The 20,137-nt window shown below is 43.2% G+C and overlaps 1 protein-coding gene across 3 annotated transcripts in view; it reads left to right on the top strand.

The window, feature by feature from the left end:
- Positions 1 to 18,685, top strand: part of IFT52 (intraflagellar transport 52) — a 28,955-nt gene extending 10,270 nt beyond the window's left edge. For 2 of the 3 annotated variants that reach the window (XM_059897084.1, XM_059897085.1), the window contains 8 exons: positions 1,430 to 1,556; positions 4,896 to 4,982; positions 6,274 to 6,342; positions 9,106 to 9,260; positions 13,122 to 13,209; positions 14,197 to 14,305; positions 16,408 to 16,553; positions 18,413 to 18,685. In XM_059897084.1, the coding sequence (XP_059753067.1) occupies positions 1,430 to 1,556; positions 4,896 to 4,982; positions 6,274 to 6,342; positions 9,106 to 9,260; positions 13,122 to 13,209; positions 14,197 to 14,305; positions 16,408 to 16,553; positions 18,413 to 18,460 (829 nt within the window). In that variant the 3' untranslated portion in view covers positions 18,461 to 18,685. The remainder of the gene's footprint in view (positions 1 to 1,429; positions 1,557 to 4,895; positions 4,983 to 6,273; positions 6,343 to 9,105; positions 9,261 to 13,121; positions 13,210 to 14,196; positions 14,306 to 16,407; positions 16,554 to 18,412) is intronic. The other variant, XM_059897086.1, reaches the window with a different exon arrangement.
- Positions 18,686 to 20,137: the final 1,452 nt, after the last annotated feature.

Raw genomic sequence — 20,137 nt, 5'->3', positions numbered from 1 at the left:
TTTTCCCTCTCTTGGCAGCATGGAATATTCTGTTGAAAATGATACCACTTTATTTTAACTTGCAATTCTTTTTTCTTTGTTTAAATAAATTTATTTATTTTTATTTATTTTATTTTTGCCTGCATTGGGTCTTCGTTGCTGTACGTGGGCTTTTTCTAGTTGTGGAGAGCGGGGCTACTCTTCATTGCGGGGTACGGGCTTCTCATTGCGGTGGCTTCTCTTGTTGGGAGCACAGGCTCTAGGCACGCGGGCTCTAGAGCGCAGGCTCAGTAATTGTGGTGCCCGGCATTAGTTGCTCCGCGGTATGTGGGATCTTCCTGGGCCAGAGCTCGAACCCGTGTCCCCTGCGTTGGCAGGCGGATTCTTAACCACTGCGCCACCAGGGAAGCCCCAATTCTTTGATTATTATGAATGGGATGGCGTTTAAAGTCTACTGGCTGATTGTATTTATTCTGTGAATTTCCTGCTCACTGCTTTTATTGCCTGTTTTTCTATTGATGGTTTGTCTTTTCTTATTCGCTTATAAGACCTCCATGTGTTGCAAATGTTTTTCCCAGTTTACCTTTTTACGTTGGGGTATTTTGCCCCATAGAAGTTGAATGTTTTTATATAATTAAAGCATATTACAAAGCTCTAGTAGTTAGAATAATGTGATACTAATACAGAAATAGTGAAAAATAAATTAAAAAATTAGAATCAGATCCAAAATATGTGGAAGGTAGGGGTTATTAGTTTATAGTTAAAGTGAGATTTCAAATTATTGGAGAATGAATGGTATAATTTTGGCTAATCATTTGGAAAAACATTTCCATTTTCATGCCACACCCCAAAATATATCTCAGATGGATTAAATCTTTAAATATTAAAAATGAAACCATAAAAAGCACTAAAAGAAACTATAGGTGAATGTTTTGTAATCTTAGAGTACAGAAGACCTTTTTTTTTTTAAAGGAATTCCTTCATTTTTATTTATTTATTTTTGGCTGTGTTAGGTCTTCGTTTCCGTGCAAGGGCTTTCTCTAGTTGCGGCAAGCGGGGGCCACTCTTCATCGCGGTGCGCGGGCCTCTCACTATCGCGGCCTCTCTTGTTGCGGAGCACAGGCTCCAGACGCGCAGGCTCAGTAGTTGTGGCTCACAGGCCCAGTTGCTCCGCGGCATGTGGGATCTTCCCAGACCAGGGCTCGAACCCGTATCCCCTGCATTGGCAGGCAGATTCTCAACCACTGCACCACCAGGGAAGCCCTATACTCACATTTCTTAAAATACTTTATTAAACCTGTAGCTAGAGTGATACTAATTTTAAGTTAACAAACCAAAGCTTATAGAATATTTTCTGTTTGATTGTGACTTGCTCAAGAAACGCTGAGATAATCTTCAAAAATTTTTTATTCATTAAAAAAAACCTTGAACATTTCTTTATTTCTTTCAGGGCTCTCACCTTTGTCTATCCTTTTGGTGCCACATTGAGTGTCATGAAACCAGCAGTGGCTGTTCTGTCCACAGGCTCTGTCTGTTTCCCACTTAACAGACCCATCCTGGCTTTCTATCACTCGAAGGTACAGCCTTTCTTAGATAAGGGTGGATATGTAATTTTTTTTCCTGAGATAGTAAGAACTACTTTAGTTTCCATGGGGTTTCATATATTTTCTCTTTTTTTTTTTTGGCTGCGCCACTATATGGGATCTTAGTTCCCCGACCGGGGATTGAACTCAGGCCCCCTGCAGTGGAAGCTCGGAGTCCTAACCACTTGACCACCAGGGAACTCCCGTATTTTCTCATTGGTCTTCACAATAGTCCTGTGAAGTAGGATTTCAATTAACTACATTTTACTTATGGGGAAACAGTGGATTGTCCAGTCATTGATGGAGTCAAGACTATACCTAGCTCTTATTCTAGATCCAAAGCCTTTCCACTGTAGCATGAGGCTACTGTAGTATAACTGTCTCTGACTATCAGCTCTCACCTTCAGTGTAAGAGAATCCATTCAGAGAAAGGTTGAGTTAGCAACCTATACCACAATGCACAGAATTGTGCTGCTGGTGTTTTAGTGTATCCCAGGAAAACATACCAGAAGACTAGTTGTTCAGTTCTCATCCTGGAAACCCCACAAAATGTGGGAACAGGTGGTCCCAGAGGACACAGCCGTTCTCATTATCACCCCACATATCCACTGCCTTTTAATTCATGTTTGCTGAATTCACCTTCATCTGTCTACCAAGACTTGGAATTCACCAGCTGACCTCTCAGTTTTTCTCCAGAGACTACACATGTCTCTAGCTACACATGATTCTATTTTTCTTTGTGGGACCTAAGTATTACTTTTCCCTCTCATATTTAAAAGCTCTGACGTCATTTTTATTAGGAAATAAATAAATGTCTATGCTGTGTTTGAAAGATGATATTTAGACAAAATTGGTATAGCTATTAATGGTAGTTAGTCTCTCCTAAACAGCAGGAAATACTGTTTTAAAATTAAAGTGTTATTGGACTTCCCTGGTTGTCTAGTGATTAAGACTCTGTGCTTCCACTGCAAGGGGCATGGGTTTGATCCCTGGTCCAGGAACTAAGATCCTGCATGCCCCACGGCACGGCCAAAAAAAACCAAATTAACATGTTATTAAATGATTCAACATGTGGAAATAACTGTTTACATTAAATGTCTGTTTATAGGCACAGAAGTAATGAGACACCATCTTAAGGGGCCTCTGGTAGTATAATACTAGAACTGTTACAATTATTTGATTTTTTAACTGTGCACAGAGATTTTACCTGGCTTAATCAGTGGATTTTTATGGAGCATCTGTTGGGTACAGAATTCTGTGCTAAGTGTGGTGATTCTTCTAGAATTCATGAGATTATCATGTGCTCATTGCCTAGCTATTTAAAGCCCATTTTCTCCTCCTGATAGACTTTCAGTCCTGCCTTATAAACACAGTCTTTCAGAGAGGTTGTTGCCTGTCACTCTTGTTGGTGAGATGAAGCAGTGATCCCAGGGAGAGCCTCCGTCTGGAACCCATAGCAGGGCCAGGCTAGCACCGGAGCGTTCTGCCTCCTTGCCCAGGGCCGTTGCCTTCGTTGAGCTTATCATGGTCCTTTCTAGGTCTTTGGTTTACTGGGATAGACTCATTAACATTGAAGGAGCAAATTGGTCCTTGAGTAGACATACTCTTATTTAATTGGAACAAATTATAGACAGTTGCTGGAAAAGGAAGCTGAAGACAATGGTAGAATCAGTCAGGACAGAATAAAAGGATTAAAAGACAATGTATAATCTATTTGAAATAAATGAGGTAGGGAAAAGAAAATACAGTTGACTCTTGAGCAATGCAGGGGTTTGAGGTGCCAGCCCTCCACACAGTGGAAAATCGTGTGTTACAGAGTCAGTCCTCTGTATGTGTGGTTGTGCATCTGCGAATTCAACCAACCACGGATCGTGTAGTACAGTACTCTTTACTATTGAAAAAAATTCCCTAGTAAGTGGACCCATGCAGTTCAAACCCATGTTGTTCAAGGGTCAACTGTATACTAAGGAAAAGATAATATAAATCTGACTGTGAGTAGAGGTATAGGTATTTACTCACCTACAGGGATTCAAATTGCAGCCCAGTTCATTCAGTCACGTCCCTGCTATTTCTGTAGAACTCCACCCAATTCACTTCCTATTCTCAGTAACCTATCTGTTTGCAGTGGTTATGGTATAGTAATCATATTATTTTTCCTCTGAAGCATTTGCTTTTAATGTGGGACAGGTCAGAGTTTGTTTTGCAAATTTTGTTTTATTTACAGAATTTGTGCATTTGTAGCTCAACAGCTCTGCTTAGGTGTCATTCTTTCCCAGTGTGGTTGCAGTTGTGCCTGTTCTCTGTATGTCATGTTGCTAGAAAATCTGATTTCATTTTGTGTTTTTAATATTGCACTGTTTTTTTTCTCATTACAAAAATAATATATGCTCATTGTAGAAAAATTTTTAAATGCAGAGATGCACTACTCTGAGGCAGCCCAGGCTGACGTTTTGATCATTTTCTCCCACTTTTGCTTGTGCCTTATTTTTGTTTACTTGCCTCACAGGCTTTAAACTCCAATAGCTGTACAGTTGATGGTACACTTTTTTTTAAACTAATGTTACGACAGAAGCATTTTCCCATGTTACTGAGAAACCTTTCTAATATATAATTTAACAACTGGGGGAGGTTCCATTATTCTTAACAATATTTCTGTGGGTGAACATTTGGATTTGTTTCTAATCTTTTGTGATTATGACTATAAAGTTGTGCAGAGTTTTTGGTATATTTTATACTGCTTTGTTGCATTTGTTGACAGTTTCAGCAACATTGTGTCAAAGAAGTTACTTCACTAAACCTGACCAACACTGTTTATAGTCATTTTTTTCTTATTAATCTGATAGGAAAAAGTACTTTGTTTTGATTTTTTTTAAATTACTAATATTAAAGTTTTTATTAGTAACCAGTCGTTTCTTTTGTGAACTTTTCGTGCTTGTGGCTTAGTTTTCTGTTTGGATCTTAAATACTGTTTTTTGGTATTCATAGATGTCTAAATCTTTACAGATTATCTGTGGATTTGTCTGTTTTTTCCTTTAAGATTATGATTTTCATTTATAATTTCGCTAACAATGGGAAAATACTGTCGAACCAATTCACACTGCTTTCTATTAAAGTCAAACTGAAGGGTATAGAAGTGTCTAAATTGAGAAGCAGGTTGGAATATAGTTGTTATCATAATTGACATTTCTAGACCATTAAAGTGCCCATGTGAATTGGCACTTCTTAGTGTATAAGACATTTGCTCACATGGTTGTAATGATAAGTGTTTGGGGACTGAGATGCACGTGGTATATTTTGGGATCTGAATATCTGACACTGCTTTGTCATCAACAGAGCCAAGGTGGGAAACTGGCAGTGCTTGGCTCATGTCACATGTTCAGTGACCAATATTTGGATAAAGAAGAAAACAGCAAAATCATGGTAAGCTCTTCTCTTTTATCTAATGAATAATATGTATGATTTTCCTGTCATTAAAAAAAAAAATACTGCTGAGTTCATCTAGTCATTTAAAACCAGCTGTTCAGAACCCGTTATACGCCAGGCACTAAGGATACAAAGATGAGTCAGGCATAGTCTCTGCTCTGAAAAAGTATATAGGACCCTGAGAGAGAATGTGAGAGACGGAGAAGTAAATCCAGAAGGACGTGGGGAGCGTTTCTAAGCACACCACCCCGGGCTGGGAGCCACCCTGGAGAAGTGGGGAGGAGCAGACCCAAGTAGGGCCTCCCGTATAGAGCCTAGGAACTCAAACTTTCTTCGAAAAGCCACGGGGAGCCCTCGTAGAGTGTCCAGCAGCCTTGGGCATAGTCAGATCTGTGAGTGCAGAAGATGGAAGGGAGAGGGCAATCTGGAGCCAGTTAGGAGGCTGGCAGAGAAGGAACAAGGACCCGAATGAAGGCAGGGAAGGTGTGAGTGGGGGGAGGGGCTGGCCAGCACGAGTGGGATTTAGGAGGAGTTATAATAGGACTGTCCCTGATTGAGGCGGGGAAGGAGGGAAAGGCATGGCAAGTGCAAAGGAAACATGTCCTGTGAAGGGTGACAGGGTGCAGGCCAGAGCTGGATGTTGCCGGTGACTCACTCAACCAGAGGGAGAAGGTCCCGCTGAGCTTTCTCATTAATGAAATAAGTTCCTTCAGCCTTAAGGATTATTGTCTTATTGAGAGATTGATTTAAGATCTCGTTTCTGGGAATTCCCTGGTGGTCCAGTGCTTAGGACTCTTCACTTTCACTGCCAAGGGGTTGGTTTCAATCCCTGGTTGGGGAACTAAGATCCCACAAGCTGTGAGTTGCGGCCAAAAAAAAAAAAGGATCTTGTTTCTGTAGAATCTACATGAAGTTCCAACGTCTTTATCACATTCTGGGGGCATCTTGTTATATTGTACTTTTTAAGTCCAGACTGTCATCAGCACATTACACAGGGATTGTTTCAGAACAGTGAACAAATTTTAATAAATTCTGGCTGGTGATTAAAGGTTAGAGTGCCCTAAGATAAATGATAAATTTCCAGTAATAAAAATGGCACTAGGGTAAGGAAAACTTTGCAGTTTTCATATGATTTCACCAAGATAAGGGTGGCTTCCCTTTTTCAAATCACTGGTGTGTATTCTCTTTCCCTTTATCATTTTTCTTGATTGGTTTAATTCTCTAGTCCTGCCCTCAGCTTTCTCAAATAACCAAATGGGTAATTCTGTGTTTATTTTTTTAAATTTAGGATGTTGTTTTCCAGTGGCTCACAACAGGAGACATCCACCTAAACCAGATTGATGCTGAGGACCCAGAGGTAGGAGGTTATGAATCATTAAAAAAAAACTTTGAAATGAAGACTGGGTCCAGCTTCTCAGCACCACTTCTAACAGTTCCAAAGGAATATCTGTCTCTTACTTTATCTGTTAGACAGATGGCAAGAAGTGATGCTTTTTGGCGAGACGAAGGCCACATTGTAAAAAAATAATAAATCAATGAATTATATAATTCGTTGTACGATTCAATGGGGTGGGAGCCTCTCTCTGTATATGTAATAATTGGAATTTAATGTATGCTCTCTGGCCCAAACTTTCAGAGTCAGTGTCTTTAGAGAAGTACTTCTTTCTAAAATATGAAGGATATAAAAATAATTTTTTCATGAAGAAACAAAGATCATCAGAATTTAAGTTTTAAACCCTCATTTTGTTGCCTTTAGGAATAACAATCCTAAGGGCATTATGATAATCCTTATCAGACAAAGCAGAGTGGTGAGACCAGCCCTGGACTAGGAACCAGTAACTACATTCTAGGTCCCACTCCGCCATGAGCCCTGGGACCTTAAGCAGGTTATTTCTGACCTTTTTCATCTTAGTTTTCTCATTAGTTTTGGGGACACTAATACCTGTGTTCTTTGTCTCACAGGATAATTGTGAGGCCTAAATGAATAGATGTAAATTTACTTGTTAACTAAAGGCTGTAAAAAGGGCTATATATCTGTCAAGACTTTTAAAAAACTCTTGTATTTATTATCTACCAAGCACTGTATATCACATGCTTCCACATAAATCATCTTGTTTAAACCTCACCACAGCCCTGGGAGGTAGATGGTCTTATTCTCATTTTACAGATGAGGAAACTGAAATTCTGCAGGATTGTAATATGCCCAAAGAGCAAGCAATTACAGAGCTGGGACTCAAACCCAGGTCTCCTAATTCAAAGTCTACTCGTTCTTCCTTTAGTTCAGTGTTTCTTAAACTCTGAAATGTCAGGAAAATGATTTCTTGGCGATGGGTAGCAGGTCCCTCTTGCGTCTCCCTCCCACCCTCCTTATCCCACCCCTCTAGGTGGTCACAAAGCACCGAGCTGATCTCCCTGGGGAGCACTCTTTTTATGTTTCTGTCTGGACATCTAAGGCCTTGCTATTTGTCTGAACTAGGATTTTGTAGCAGGCTTCTGTGCGGAGCTAAGAATCAACCACGGGGCCTTTGGGATTGCTGGGCCCATACTTATCTCTGTGCCGTGACCCGGGTGTATGTTCTGCCATAGTCAGCGCCCTTGTTACTGCTCTCACCTTCATCCCTGTCCTATTAGAGGGTTGAAGCCTCTACAACAGCCAAATAGTGCTAGGAAGGGCATTTATCTGTTGATGCTTCTCCCTTGTTTCTTGTCTAAAAAAAAAGTTTGAGAATTGGGGGAGTTTTCGACGCTTGGGATATAGAGAAAAGTGAGCCTGTTTGTCTTGACGTCTCATTTCCGTCACGCTCAGGCACGTTTCCCCAAGTGCTGGCTCTGGAGAATGTGGAACAGTATGTTGTGGGTGACTTCAGAGACCAGTTTTTAAAACTATCACCAAGTTGGCCTTGTTAGAAGTCAAGGCTAAACGCAGTTCAAAGGGAAATTAGGAATACACAAACTCCTGTTTGCCAGCATGCATTTATTTAAACTTAAATTTATTGCTCGACTAGGTAATACCTTCACATAGTTTGGAATTCAAAAGCATGCACAATGAACAGTCTTCCTTCTGTCTTTGCCCAGCCACCTGGTTCCCCTCCCCAGTGACAGCAGTCCTAGCAGTTTCTTGTATGTTCTTCCAGAGATATTTTATATAGAGATAAGCAAATATGCATGTGTGTATGCTCTCCTTCCCCCTTGTTTTACCCAAATGGTGCTATGTACGCTTTGTATATATACTGCCTAGCACCTTGCTTTTTACAATTACCAGTATGTCTTGGATGTTTTTCCACACTTATTCATAAAGAGCTTTCTTTTGATTGCTTTTTGTTTTGTTTTTTGAAAACTGAATTTTCCATTATTTGTACTGTGGTATATTTAACCAATCTCCTATTGATGGTCATTTAGGTTTTCCTGGTCTTTTACTGTTACCAACAGACAGCACATGTCATCCTTAAGGGTTCTCAGCAGTGCTGCAGGCATGTCCTCGGCTAGGTGAGAAGGGCTGGGGTCTAGTGTCTAAGGAGGGGTTGCCTGTGCTGGGGTCACAGGTGGTTTGTACACAGGACAGGAGAGAAAGCAGAGTGTACGGCCCAGATGCTAGTGGGTGGAGAGAGGATAGATGTTGAAATGGGAGCTTGTGGACTTTCTTTTATGATTGTGTCTGTTTTCTCACTGATGTAGAAAATAAGGTCATCAGCTAAAATTAAGAGGTAGAAAATCACATTAGATGGTTGAAGTGACAGAAGGAAAGTGTTGCCTACGAGAATGGGAAAATGGAATGAACTTGAGAATTTAATTGATGGCTGAGCACTCAAGATCAGTGTGTAATGAAAAGGAGACCAGTCAGCAGGGTTGTGCGTTTCTCCAGCCATATTCAGCTGTGTGCGGACCAGCATGAATCATTGCAGAGCTGGGTTTTGTCAGCGTTGCGGATTACCCAGGTGACCTTTGTCCTTCTTTCCACCGAGAGTGGCTTATTTAAGGTTTAGTTGTCAGTGATCATGAACAGTGAGATGTCTTAGCAAGAGAGTAGAAATGTTGCAGATTTAGACCTGAGGCGCTGGAGACCAGACAGAGTAGGTTCTTGCCCCTGCTCTGCTGAAAGGAACCCTCTTGTGGCTTTCAGATTTCCGACTACATGATGCTGCCCGACACGGCCACCCTGTCCGAGCGGCTGCGAGTGTGTCTCCAGGAGGGCGATGAGAACCCTCGGGACTTCACCACCCTCTTCGACCTGTCCGTTTACCAGCTGGATACCACTTCCCTCCCCAAGGTCATCAAGTCAGTACCTCGGCTCTCTCAGCTGCTCTGCACTCCACTGGGTGTTCGGTTTGAAAACACTAGCCTGGGGGCGGGAGTTAGGGGCAAGTGCGGTGTGCAAAACGTGTTCTCAGACCTGTGATGAGGTTGGCCGAGATAGCTGGGAGTTTGGGGCGGGGCTTGATACAGAGGAAACTGCCAGCAGTTGTCAGCTCCTGCTGTGCTCCAGGCTCTGTATTGGACATTTAGAGAAACCAACTTGTTCCGGTTTGCCCAGGACATTCCTGGTCTGAGCACAGAGAGTCCCACGTCCCAGAGACCCCCCCTCAGTAAACCAAGGTGGGCAGTCACCCTGTGAGCACTCCACACTGTGCCTTCATTTAATACTTTCAGTGGTCCTCTGAGTTACCTGCCTCACTTCCAGCTGAGGAAACTGAGGTTTAGAGAGGGAAAGGATTCTCCCACTGTGGGAGCAGGGATCTCGAGCCAGGCCTGAGTGTCTTTCAGTCCAGTCCTTGACTCTGTTTCCTGCCGGCTTTGTTGGTGTTGTTCTGCATCCCTAACAACGGGCAGGGACTAACATTTTTGAGCATCTCTGGCCTGGTACAGGATCTACATCTGGATAAACCAAAGGCTGAAGGCACAGTACAGATGATTGTCTAACGTCCTGGCCCTGTACTTATGTTCAAGGTCGTCAAGCACTCATAGAGCTCTGGCTGTGCTGAGCACCGTACCTAAAGTGTATGGTTTTATGGAGGAGACAGACAAAAGCTGTGATGCAAGGTTAATCTAGTGCTAAATGTGAAATGTAAAACTGGAGGCCATGGCATCATGACGAAAGAGAATTCGATTCTGACGGGTGAGCAGGGAAGGCTTTAAGAAAGAGAGAGGCCGTTTTAGCCAGGCATTGAGGATTTCAGAAAACATTTCTGGGTGACTTGTGTCTGCTTGGCCCTCTGATGGGTGGTGCACTTTAAGGGGTGAGAGGATTTCAGGAGATGGTTTGGGGTGTTGGGAGAGAACATTCTGCAGGGAGGTTGCTTTCTGAGCAAAGGCAGGGTATGTCCAGGCAGGGAAGTTCATTCCTAGTTGCCATTTGAACTGCATTTAGCCTTGCCTCCTAACAAGCACCATGTTAATTTTTTTATGTACGTTGCTTTATCATGTAATAATCATAATACAGTTATTCTCCCTGTTTTACATATGAGGACACTGAGGCACAGAGAAGATAAGTGAGTTGCTTAAGGTCACACGGCTAGTTTTCGGTGGCACCTGAATTTGAATCCAGCCAATCTTAACCCTGAACCTGGGAAGAAATTATCTGGAGATTTATTACTGTAGGAAGTTAGTCTCTAAAAAAGAGCAACACTGACATCCCCAGAGCCGCCAGGGCATCTCTGTCACCCCCTCAGCACCTGCAGCCTGCAGGTGACAGCCAGGTTGTAAATCCTGGCTGCACATTTGGCTCTTCATTTGCTTGGTTTTGAGCTCCGATGCTCTCCTTCTAACTCAGGGCTTTTCTTAGAATAACAGAAGTTCCATCAGGCCACTCCACTGGCTGCTTCCAGTCTAACCGGCTGCTGCCGTTTTGACTCGCTTCTCCCCTGATGCAGGTGGACCAGGCCATCACGACCATTCTTCAGTGTTGAATGAGAGATTGCTTGGAACTGTCTGCTATTTTAGTGTCGGCAGAGTCAGGCGGTGGATGTTTCAGAGGCTTGGATGGCTCTTTTGATTGTATTTGTCTTTCATACCACAGCAAAGGGCAGGAGTTACTGGTTTACAGTTTCTGTGTGGAGCTCTGAGGTATTTTTATTCATATGTAACAACTTTTGAATGCAGTTTTTCTTTTTGAGTAAAAATTGCATTCGTCATTAAATATGTATGTCAGCTGTAGGGTATTGCTCTGAAGTGACTTCATTTGTCCAGCCGGTCTCTGTTGATGCCTGTGGGGTGTGAGGTAGAGACAAACAGTGTGGCGTCCCTGCCCTCAGAGTTCATGGTGGGATGGAGAGTGAGACATGGGCAGTGAAAATGCACCACCAAAGGTCAGGCCAGAGTATTCTGGAATATAGAGCAGCCCCATTTCACAGATTTGTGTATAGCAATGGCATTTATTCTTCCCCTTTCCCCATATTGATCATCTTTCTGAATTAGGTTTTGCTTGCTTTTAAGATTAGCTTCTCCACCCATTCCCCACCCCCATCAAGTACATGTTGGCCACTAGTAGGAGGAAGATCTGGGCAGGTGGTGAGCCGAGTGGAGAAAGGGAAGACTTAATGGAATTCATTTTATTACTTACGCAGGGCTTCAGCACAGTCAGCTCTATCTAGGGACAGAAAACAGAATATCATGGCTAGAATGACCAAGGCTAGGACTTGGCAGCAGGGTTCTTTGTGTGTGGGTACTAGGACCTTTAGCTTAGAACTGCCTCTAATTCTGCCATCTGGGTAGACTGAGTCACGGGGCTTCTGGTTGGCAGGGATTAGCCAGGTCTGAGTTCTGATCTTGCCTTTGTTGCTTCCTAAGCACATGACCTTGGGGAGCTACTTCAACTCTATACCTCTGTTTCCTCTTCAGAGATTACACCCACTGTCCAGGGCTGTTTTGAGGATTACATTAAATAAGTGCCTCGCACAGGGTCAGGCACAGCACGTGGCATGTGGTAGATGCTCAAGGAAAGTTATTTCTCTTCTCTCCGTGGGGATCATCTGCTCATTGCTAGGAAAGACTCTCCCCAGGCATCTGGGACTAGTGGAGGTGGTGACGGCATAAGCTCAGCTAGCCGTCCTTCTGCGGTCATAGACCTGTCTCCTTTCTGAAAGCACCCCTACAGAGAAACGGGCATGAACTTTGTCCACACCCCTTGGCATTTGCTTGCTTAGATGAATTTTGAAAGGGCACAAATGAGCACACAATTTAAGTTGGGTGAGTGAGTGTATTTTAATTGGCCTCATTCCCAGAGGAGGTCACAGAGCTTGTACAATCTATACCCCGATGCAAAAGGTCAAATTAAGGTTTGGGAGAACGGAGGCAAAGGGGAAGCCGCAATAAAAAAACTACCGTGGGGGAAGGTCAGCCCTTGACTCCAGTAACTCCTTCGTGCCGTTCTCACTCTGCCACAGCTGCTCTGGCTGCCCTGCTGCTCCGTGAAAATGCCTCTCTCCCCTTCCCCCTCCTCCTTGCTCCGGCCTCTGCCTGGCCTGCCCCTCCGCTCACGCAGGGCTGCTCTGGCAAAGCCCCACTCCCTGCCCCTTCCCTGTCTCTGTCCCTCCCTCCTGATTGGCTTTTCTTCCTAGTGCTTATTAATCCCTGGCATCTTGGCTTTTGTTTATTGTGTGTCTCTCTTCCGCTAGAATGTCAGTCCCACGAGGGCCTGCCTCGGTCTCTTTTTTCCCCTGCTGCTGTACTCCTGGCAGATAAAACTGCCTGGTACACAGTAGGTGTTCAGTAGATGTTTGTGGAGTGAATGAGCACACAGAAGTGCATATCCTGTGGATCTGTTCAGTCGCCAGAAGCAGACTTCAGATTTGACTCCTGTCTCTTGATGGTGAAAACAAATAAGGAGACACAGTGAGTTACAAGATTCACGGTGTCCAGTGGGTAAAAATTAAAAGCCTATTTAGGAGAAGCCCGATAGGAAACTTGAATGAACTTCCCCTTTCAGTTCTCAGTAAAGTCACACTGTCTGTTGCAGTAGAGAAGATTCCTGAAAGGATCGTTACATTACATGTAACAATACATTTTGTGTGATTTTTATTTTTTTTTGCCAAAGTGCTGAGCCTCCTGATCGTTGGAGACGAGCACCGTGAGATCTATTAGACGTGCTTTGCATCAGTGTCTCATCTTGATTCCTGCTTGTTTATCTTCTTCTTAACACAGGGCTCACGAGCAGCTAAACGTGAAACATGAGCCTCTCCAACTCATCCAACCTCAGTTTGAGACGCCGCTGCCAGCCCTTCAGCCAGCGGTGAGTGGGTGTGTGGGGGGCATCCTGCCGCAGAGCCCCGCTGTTGCTGGCCTCGTGTGGAGCTGGCCTCCTCATGGGGTCACGTTTCTCTGGCTCGAAACATGCATAGAGACCAAACATGTTAGTATTCTACAGGGACTTCCATTTGGTGTAGTTCCCAACTGAGGGATCAAGGGTGTGGGCCTCTCTGGCTGTTAAACATTTCCTATCTTGTGGGGTTGAAGGGCATGTATGAGAATTCCTGGCTGAAAAGGAGGAAGAGCTTTGTGCTAGAAAGCTTTGAGCTCTCCAGGCAACAGGCACTCAGATTCACAGCACAGTTCTAAGAGCCCAGGGGACAGTCATGTGTCTATAGGTTATTTTTCAACATTCCAGTCCAGCGTGAGCTCCACTTGCCTTCAAAATTGTCTTATCCCACCACATTCTGGAATGTTATGAGCCAGTTGGCTTCACATTGGTAACCTGAAAATCGGCCACAGTGGAAGTGTTTACAAAACAGGAAATGACAAATGCTACAGATCAGGCCTCTTGTTTTGAGTGATAGCTCAACATTTATCAGCACACCACTGCTTCATACCTGCGAATTCTGGCTATAAGTTCAGCACTTTCTACATTAATCTACATCTGTTTCCCCAATTTCTGTCCCTGAAGAACTCATCATCAGATGAGAAACGACTCATGCAATCAAATGTTCAACACAAATTTGCACAAAATGCAAATAAGCCGGATAAGCCCCAAGCTGTGTGTCCTTGCATGAGTTAATGGGCGCTGGTACATCAGCTTGGCGAGTTTGGCGGTGTGCTTGGAGCTGGTTCTGCTGGGTTGCTTGCACTGGGCCGCCGTCTTGCTTGCTGTGGTCTCGTGGGTTAGGGCGGAAGGAGGTGATGGGCGCTGGGCGGTTCACCGTCTCATTTTCCTTACGTCTCCTTACCATCAGTTATGGCTTTGGATGTGTGCTCTTTCATGAAAGACCTTATTGCCTTTTAGGTTTTCCCTCCTAGTTTCAGGGAATTATCACCCCCTCCGCTGGAGCTGTTTGACTTAGATGAGACGTTCTCCTCTGAGAAGGCCCGGCTTGCTCAGATCACCAATAAGTGTGAGTGTGGTCAACTTCTTGTTTGTTTTCTTTTGTGAGTTTTATTAAATTGTGAATTTCTGAGATTTGCCGTGAAAGAAAGCTTAGAGTTTGCTTAGGGAGAACAGAATATGAACGGAAGTATAAAAGCACAATTTTTGTTTATTTCATGTGAATGATGTGGCTTGTTTCCCTAGGGGTCAGTTAGCTCAGTGAGCTAGAGCATGGTGCCAAGCAGAGGCCAGGGTCTCAGCTTTAATTCCTGTGTGTCTTTAGTTCTGACCTGTTGGGTGACCCCAGGATGAATTCTGACTCTGGCTGCCTCTTAGCAAATCTAGGCCATTGGTCACAGGAGCCGTTGAATAAAAAAATTCAGTCAGGGCCAAGAGAATTACAGAGACTTCAGATTGGAAGGGATTCTAGAGAGAGTCAAGTGTGCCCACCCTGACCCGTGGGTGAGGAAATGAGGCTCCAGGCCGCACAGCTGCAGGGTGAGTGGTGCTCCTGACTCTCGGCCCCGTGCCCCTCCTGACATGCCCTTCCTCCAGCACAGCAGGTGGGCCTGCACACGTGGACTCAGAGACATAAAATTGAGGCAGTGACCCCACTCCTGGGAATCTAACCTAGGGAGATAAATGAAAGTACACAGATGACTACGACGTTACTTATTAAAAAATAAAATATAATTGGGAATAGCCTTTCCCACTCACAGGGAAATGGTAGTAAATTGCACCACATTCAATCAGTGGAACAGTATGTAGTCATTACAAAAGAGGGTTACAAAGGCCAGGGGGTGACACTGAGATTCCTAAATGAAGAAAGCAAGATATAAAACTGTACTTGGAGTAGGATCCCAACTATGTGAACATCTGTATGTGCTCGAAGACCAGAAAGGAATGTGCAAAAATGAAAATAGTTCAATGTCAGACACCTTTACTGCATCTCTGTTCCATGCCAGGCATTGTGGTAGGCCTAGGCAATCCGAAATTAGCAAGACCTAGTAATTAGTCCAGTGGGAATAATAGACCTGTGAAGGATCAGACCCTTTGACCCTGTGTTTCTGTTTCTAGCAGTTTATCCTGCAGAAATCCTAGTAGAAATGCGTAACAGAAAAGATATAGAGATATTAATTGTAGTATTCAAAAAATAGACAACAGTCTAATAGTCCATCAGTAGGAGAATTGGTTTTAAAAAAATGAGACAAAGTGGAATATTATACATCTGTTAAAAGAAAGATGTGGAGCATAAGCTTTGACATGGACTGTCCATGTTACATCGTTAAATGATGACGGCAACTTACAGAACTGTTATAGTTTGATCCCGTTTTTTTACACATATGTAGACATGTAGGCATACATGGCAGTAATTACCCTAGGAAGTATTGGTGGGGGTAGAGCTAGAGTGAGAGATCATTTCTATCATAACTTTAAAAATGCAAATCAGAGGGGAAGGAAAGAAATTACTGGAAAAGAAAATAGTGTAAGTAGGGCAGTAATGGCTGTCCATCCTTGATACAGGGCTGGGGATGGTTACACAGAGAATTATGGATGATTTTTTCTTTCTTTTATTTCCTTTCCTATAATATTGCTATAATAAATGCTATTTAAAATACCCCTGGGACTTCCCTGGCAATACAGTGGTTAAGACTTCACGCTTCCACTGCTAGGGGCGCGGGTTCGATCCCTGGTCAGGGAACTGAGATCCTGCAAGCTGCACGGTGCGGCCAAAAAAATTTTTTTTAATAAATAATATAAATAAAATAAAATACCCATATGTCCTTCACATAATGATCCTTGCGGCAATCAGAGAATGGTAATTTGATTCCCCGCTGGTTGCTCCTGTTCTGTGTAATGTAGGAATGCCAGATCTGGTAATAGCGAGCCAGAAACTGGCTGGCTTTATTCTAATCAGGAGTGTCACACTTTTGTCCTAATTTACAAAAACAGCACATCAGAGATCTCTACAGTTTGTCACTGTTTAAGTCCTTTGGTCACATTACCCAAGGGAGAGGTGAGTGATCTTGAGAGATGTAGGAACCTGACAGGGATACCCAAACCACAGTAAGTCTGTACTTGGGGAAGGGCAGAGTCAAGGGTGAATCTAACTGCCCCAACTGTGCTTAGGTACTGAAGAAGACCTGGAATTCTACATCAGGAAGTGTGGTGACATCCTTGGAGTCACCAATAAACTACCAAAGGACCAGCAAGATGCCAAACATATCCTCGAGCACATCTTCTTCCAAGTGGTGGAATTCAAGAAATTGAACCAGGTACAGAACCCAGAAGGCCCACTCAAGTGGGAGTCCTTCCAGTGGTGATATCATCCATAAACTGGACTTCTCGTGTTCCATGCCATTCGTTCATTCATTCATTCTGCAGGCATTTCACTATCTACTAGGTGAACAAAACAGACGATGTTCCCTGCACTTATGGGACGTATATCTAGCTGGAGGAGACAGTAAACAATAAACGTAATATATAAGTAAATCAAAAAAAAATATATATATATATATATAAGTAAATCACATAGGATGCTAGGAGATGATAAGCGCTATTAAAAAGTAGAGCAGGGTCAGAGGGATCAGTGTGCTGAATGTGGTGATATTAAATAGGGTGGTCAGGATAGGCCACACTACAAAGCTGACATGGGAGCAAAGACGTGAAGGTGTTGAGGGAGTTGGCCATGGAGATAGCTGGGGGACAAGTGTCCCAGGCAGAGAGAAGACCTGTGCAGAATCCCTAAGGCTGGGCTCTGCCTGGCTTGTTTGAGGGACAGCAGTAATGCCTGTGTGGCAGGAGATAACTGAACCAGGGATGGAGCAGCAGGATGTGAGGTCAGCACCTTATGTTAGAAATCCTCTTGCCCAGGGCTGAGGACCAAGAACTTAAAAATTATGCCTGGCCTTCATCTTGCCTATCCCTGGACAGGATTTCTAAAATTAAATGTCCAACCAAGGTTGGTAAATGGGCATTCATTTATATACTACTGATGAGAGAATAAGCTGGTTCCACTTTTATGGAGATATTTTTTATAATACTGTTCAGAAGCCCTAAATATATATATGTATACCTTTGACCCAGCAATTCTAATGCTTAGAATTTGTCTTAATAATATAATCCTGGGATTTCCCTGGCGGTCTAGTGGTTAAGACTCCACACTTCCACTGCAGGGGGCACAGATTCAATCCCTGGGTGGGGAACTAAGATCCTGCATGCCACGTGGCATGGCCAAAATATATATATATATTCCTGAATGTGTGTAGATTTACCAGTCAGGATGCTCAGTGAAGCATTGTTTTAATAGAAGAAAAACTTTCATCAGTAGGGAACTAGTTAAGTATCTAGGGTGCATCCATAAGATTAAGAATGTTTAGAAGGATGTTTAAGGACTTAGGAAGACATTCATGATAGAGTAAATGGGGTGGGGGGAAAGGACTATAAAACAGTATAAAGAGAAAGTCCATTTTTCACACACACACACACACACACACACACACACACACACACACACGATTTTAGATGCTGAACAGAAAGACTGATTAGGATCTGAGCCACTACTGACGGGGTCTGGCTTTGCTGGGTACTCACACTATAATATACGCCTCGTATGTGCCGTCACGGTGCTAGATGTCAGGGCTGTGGCAGTGAATGCAGTCCTTGCTGTCTGCCTGAGCTACATGCAGTGAGCGAGACAGGAACATCTGGGCAATTAGAGTGCTCTGAGATCAGTACCAGGAAAGCAACTCAGAGGCAAGGTATTGGTATACTTGCTCAGCACTGAAATGTGGGATGGGGGCCAGGTAGATTCCCAACAGTACTTACCTTGGTGGCAAGGCAGGGTCAGGCCCCTAAGGCCAAGGTAAGAAGTCTGGTGTGGTGTCTGCATCAGTACCTTCAAATGTATTTGCTCCCCACTCCTCACGGTGGGTGGTGGGCTGTGGTCAAAGCCCTTTCCTGGTCGTGAAAACTTAATCCTTGGGCTGGATTTAGCCTTAAAGCCCAGAGATTACCTATGTGTCCCAATTAATGATGATTTAGAATCTCTAATCAAAGTCCAAAACAACAAAGAATTCACATTTCAGGTTTTGAACTGAAATTCTAAAATTCTATATCTTATTCCCTCATCCAGGAACATGATGTTGATACAAGTGAAACGGCATTCCAGAACAATTTCTGAGGACCAAGCCTCTTCAAGCATTTTCTGCCTCCTGATTCTCTCTTTATAAACTCTTTTTGAATTGTCCCTCAATTCTTTATCAAAATTGTCTATACAGTCTTTCTTCTATGAGCTGTGGAAGGTCTGTGCATCTTCTATAGTGCCCAGAGAGGGATAACATTTCTAACTTCTGTAAGATATGTTCCATTTTTTAAATTAAATCTGTTTGAATCTGTACTTTTTAAATTTATGCATCAGTCTCTCATTGAAGTCTTTTCTTTCGACTCCAGTTCTAGATTTGAGTCTCTTTTATCAGAAGCATAAGTAACTCTCAAGCTTATGAATACTGTACAGCTTTTGGACTAGCTCAAAAGGATAGAAAACAAACTTAACCCACAGCCTGTTTGACCCACTGTACCTAATGAGAAAGGTAAAATAGTTGATAGGTATCTTCCTTACGTAGCTCACTCACTCCTTCATCTCCCAGCTGCACACAGGCACAACCATTTGGAGGCTGTTGCCTTCACCCACACTTTGTCCCTCTCCTCTGAGCTCCTGCACCACTCAGTTCTATCATCATTTTAGGTTATAATGCAGGACAAAATGTGATCATCTGTCCCAAGGACAATGGGAGAGACTGTACCTGCTTGAATGGAGCAGTTGATGTGGAAATGCACAGCATTTGTGCATTGTGCAAATGCACTGGATACACTGGGAACCAGCTTTGGGGAAAGCCTGAAAGCCAGATAGAAGATTGCAGAACCACTGCCAGTGTGTAAGGGATATGGTGCAATGGGAATAGCTTAGCTGGTGGGTTCTGTAAAGATAGAACTTTGGAAGGAAGGCCCTTAGGGGGAGTGTCGTATAACTCCAAGAGGAAGTAACGAGAGCTTGGATTTAAGATGCTGTTGTAGGAAAGGTGGCATTCTGAAATAGATTTGGTCTGGGCGTTAGAGGTCAGGTTGGCAAGATTTTGAGCCTGATTGCCTGGGACAGTGGTGGAGTTTTTGGAAGACGGGGATTCTGAAGGGCGAGCTGTTTCAGAGCATAAGAACCAGTTGAGACAATGGCAATTCGTGCAAGTGGTAATAACCAGTAAATAGCTAGAAATACCTAACTAAGGCTTAGGAAAGATGTCCAGTCTCAAGATCTGAGTTGTTCACATGGAGCTGATAATTGAAGCCAGGAAACTAGTCTGTCGAGGAATTAACATTTTTGGAAGTTCATTTTTTAAAATTTTTATTGGAGTATAGTTGCTTTACAGTGTTGTGTTAGTTTCTGCTGTACAGCCAAGTGAATAGTTATACGTATACATATATCTCCTCTTTTTTAGATTTCCTTCCCATTTAGGTCACCACAGAGCATTCAGTAGAGTTCCCTGTGCTATATAGTATGTTCTCATTAGTTATCTATTTTATACATTTTTGGAAATTTAAAACCTTGGGAAGAAAGGCTCAAGTCACATCTTGAATTTCAAATGATTTATTCATGTTAAAGCTCTGTAGGCTTCCATTCTCTCACACTGAAGCCCTAGTGCAGGGCTTATTCAGAGTAGCCAAGCCAGAACACAGTGTTAGGGATGGGGGAGGCCACTTTGCTCAAAGGGCAGAACCTGGGGACCAGCTGAGAACAAGCAGCTGTGGAACAGCAGGGGGTGTCATGGAAATGTATTTGGAATACATTCCAAAAATGTGCTCA

The sequence above is a fragment of the Balaenoptera ricei genome, chromosome 15 (genome assembly GCF_028023285.1).
Source record: "Balaenoptera ricei isolate mBalRic1 chromosome 15, mBalRic1.hap2, whole genome shotgun sequence".
NCBI lineage: Eukaryota > Metazoa > Chordata > Mammalia > Artiodactyla > Balaenopteridae > Balaenoptera > Balaenoptera ricei.
The sequence above is the reverse complement of the archived record's forward strand: the minus strand, read 5'-3'. Positions and strand labels throughout refer to the sequence as shown.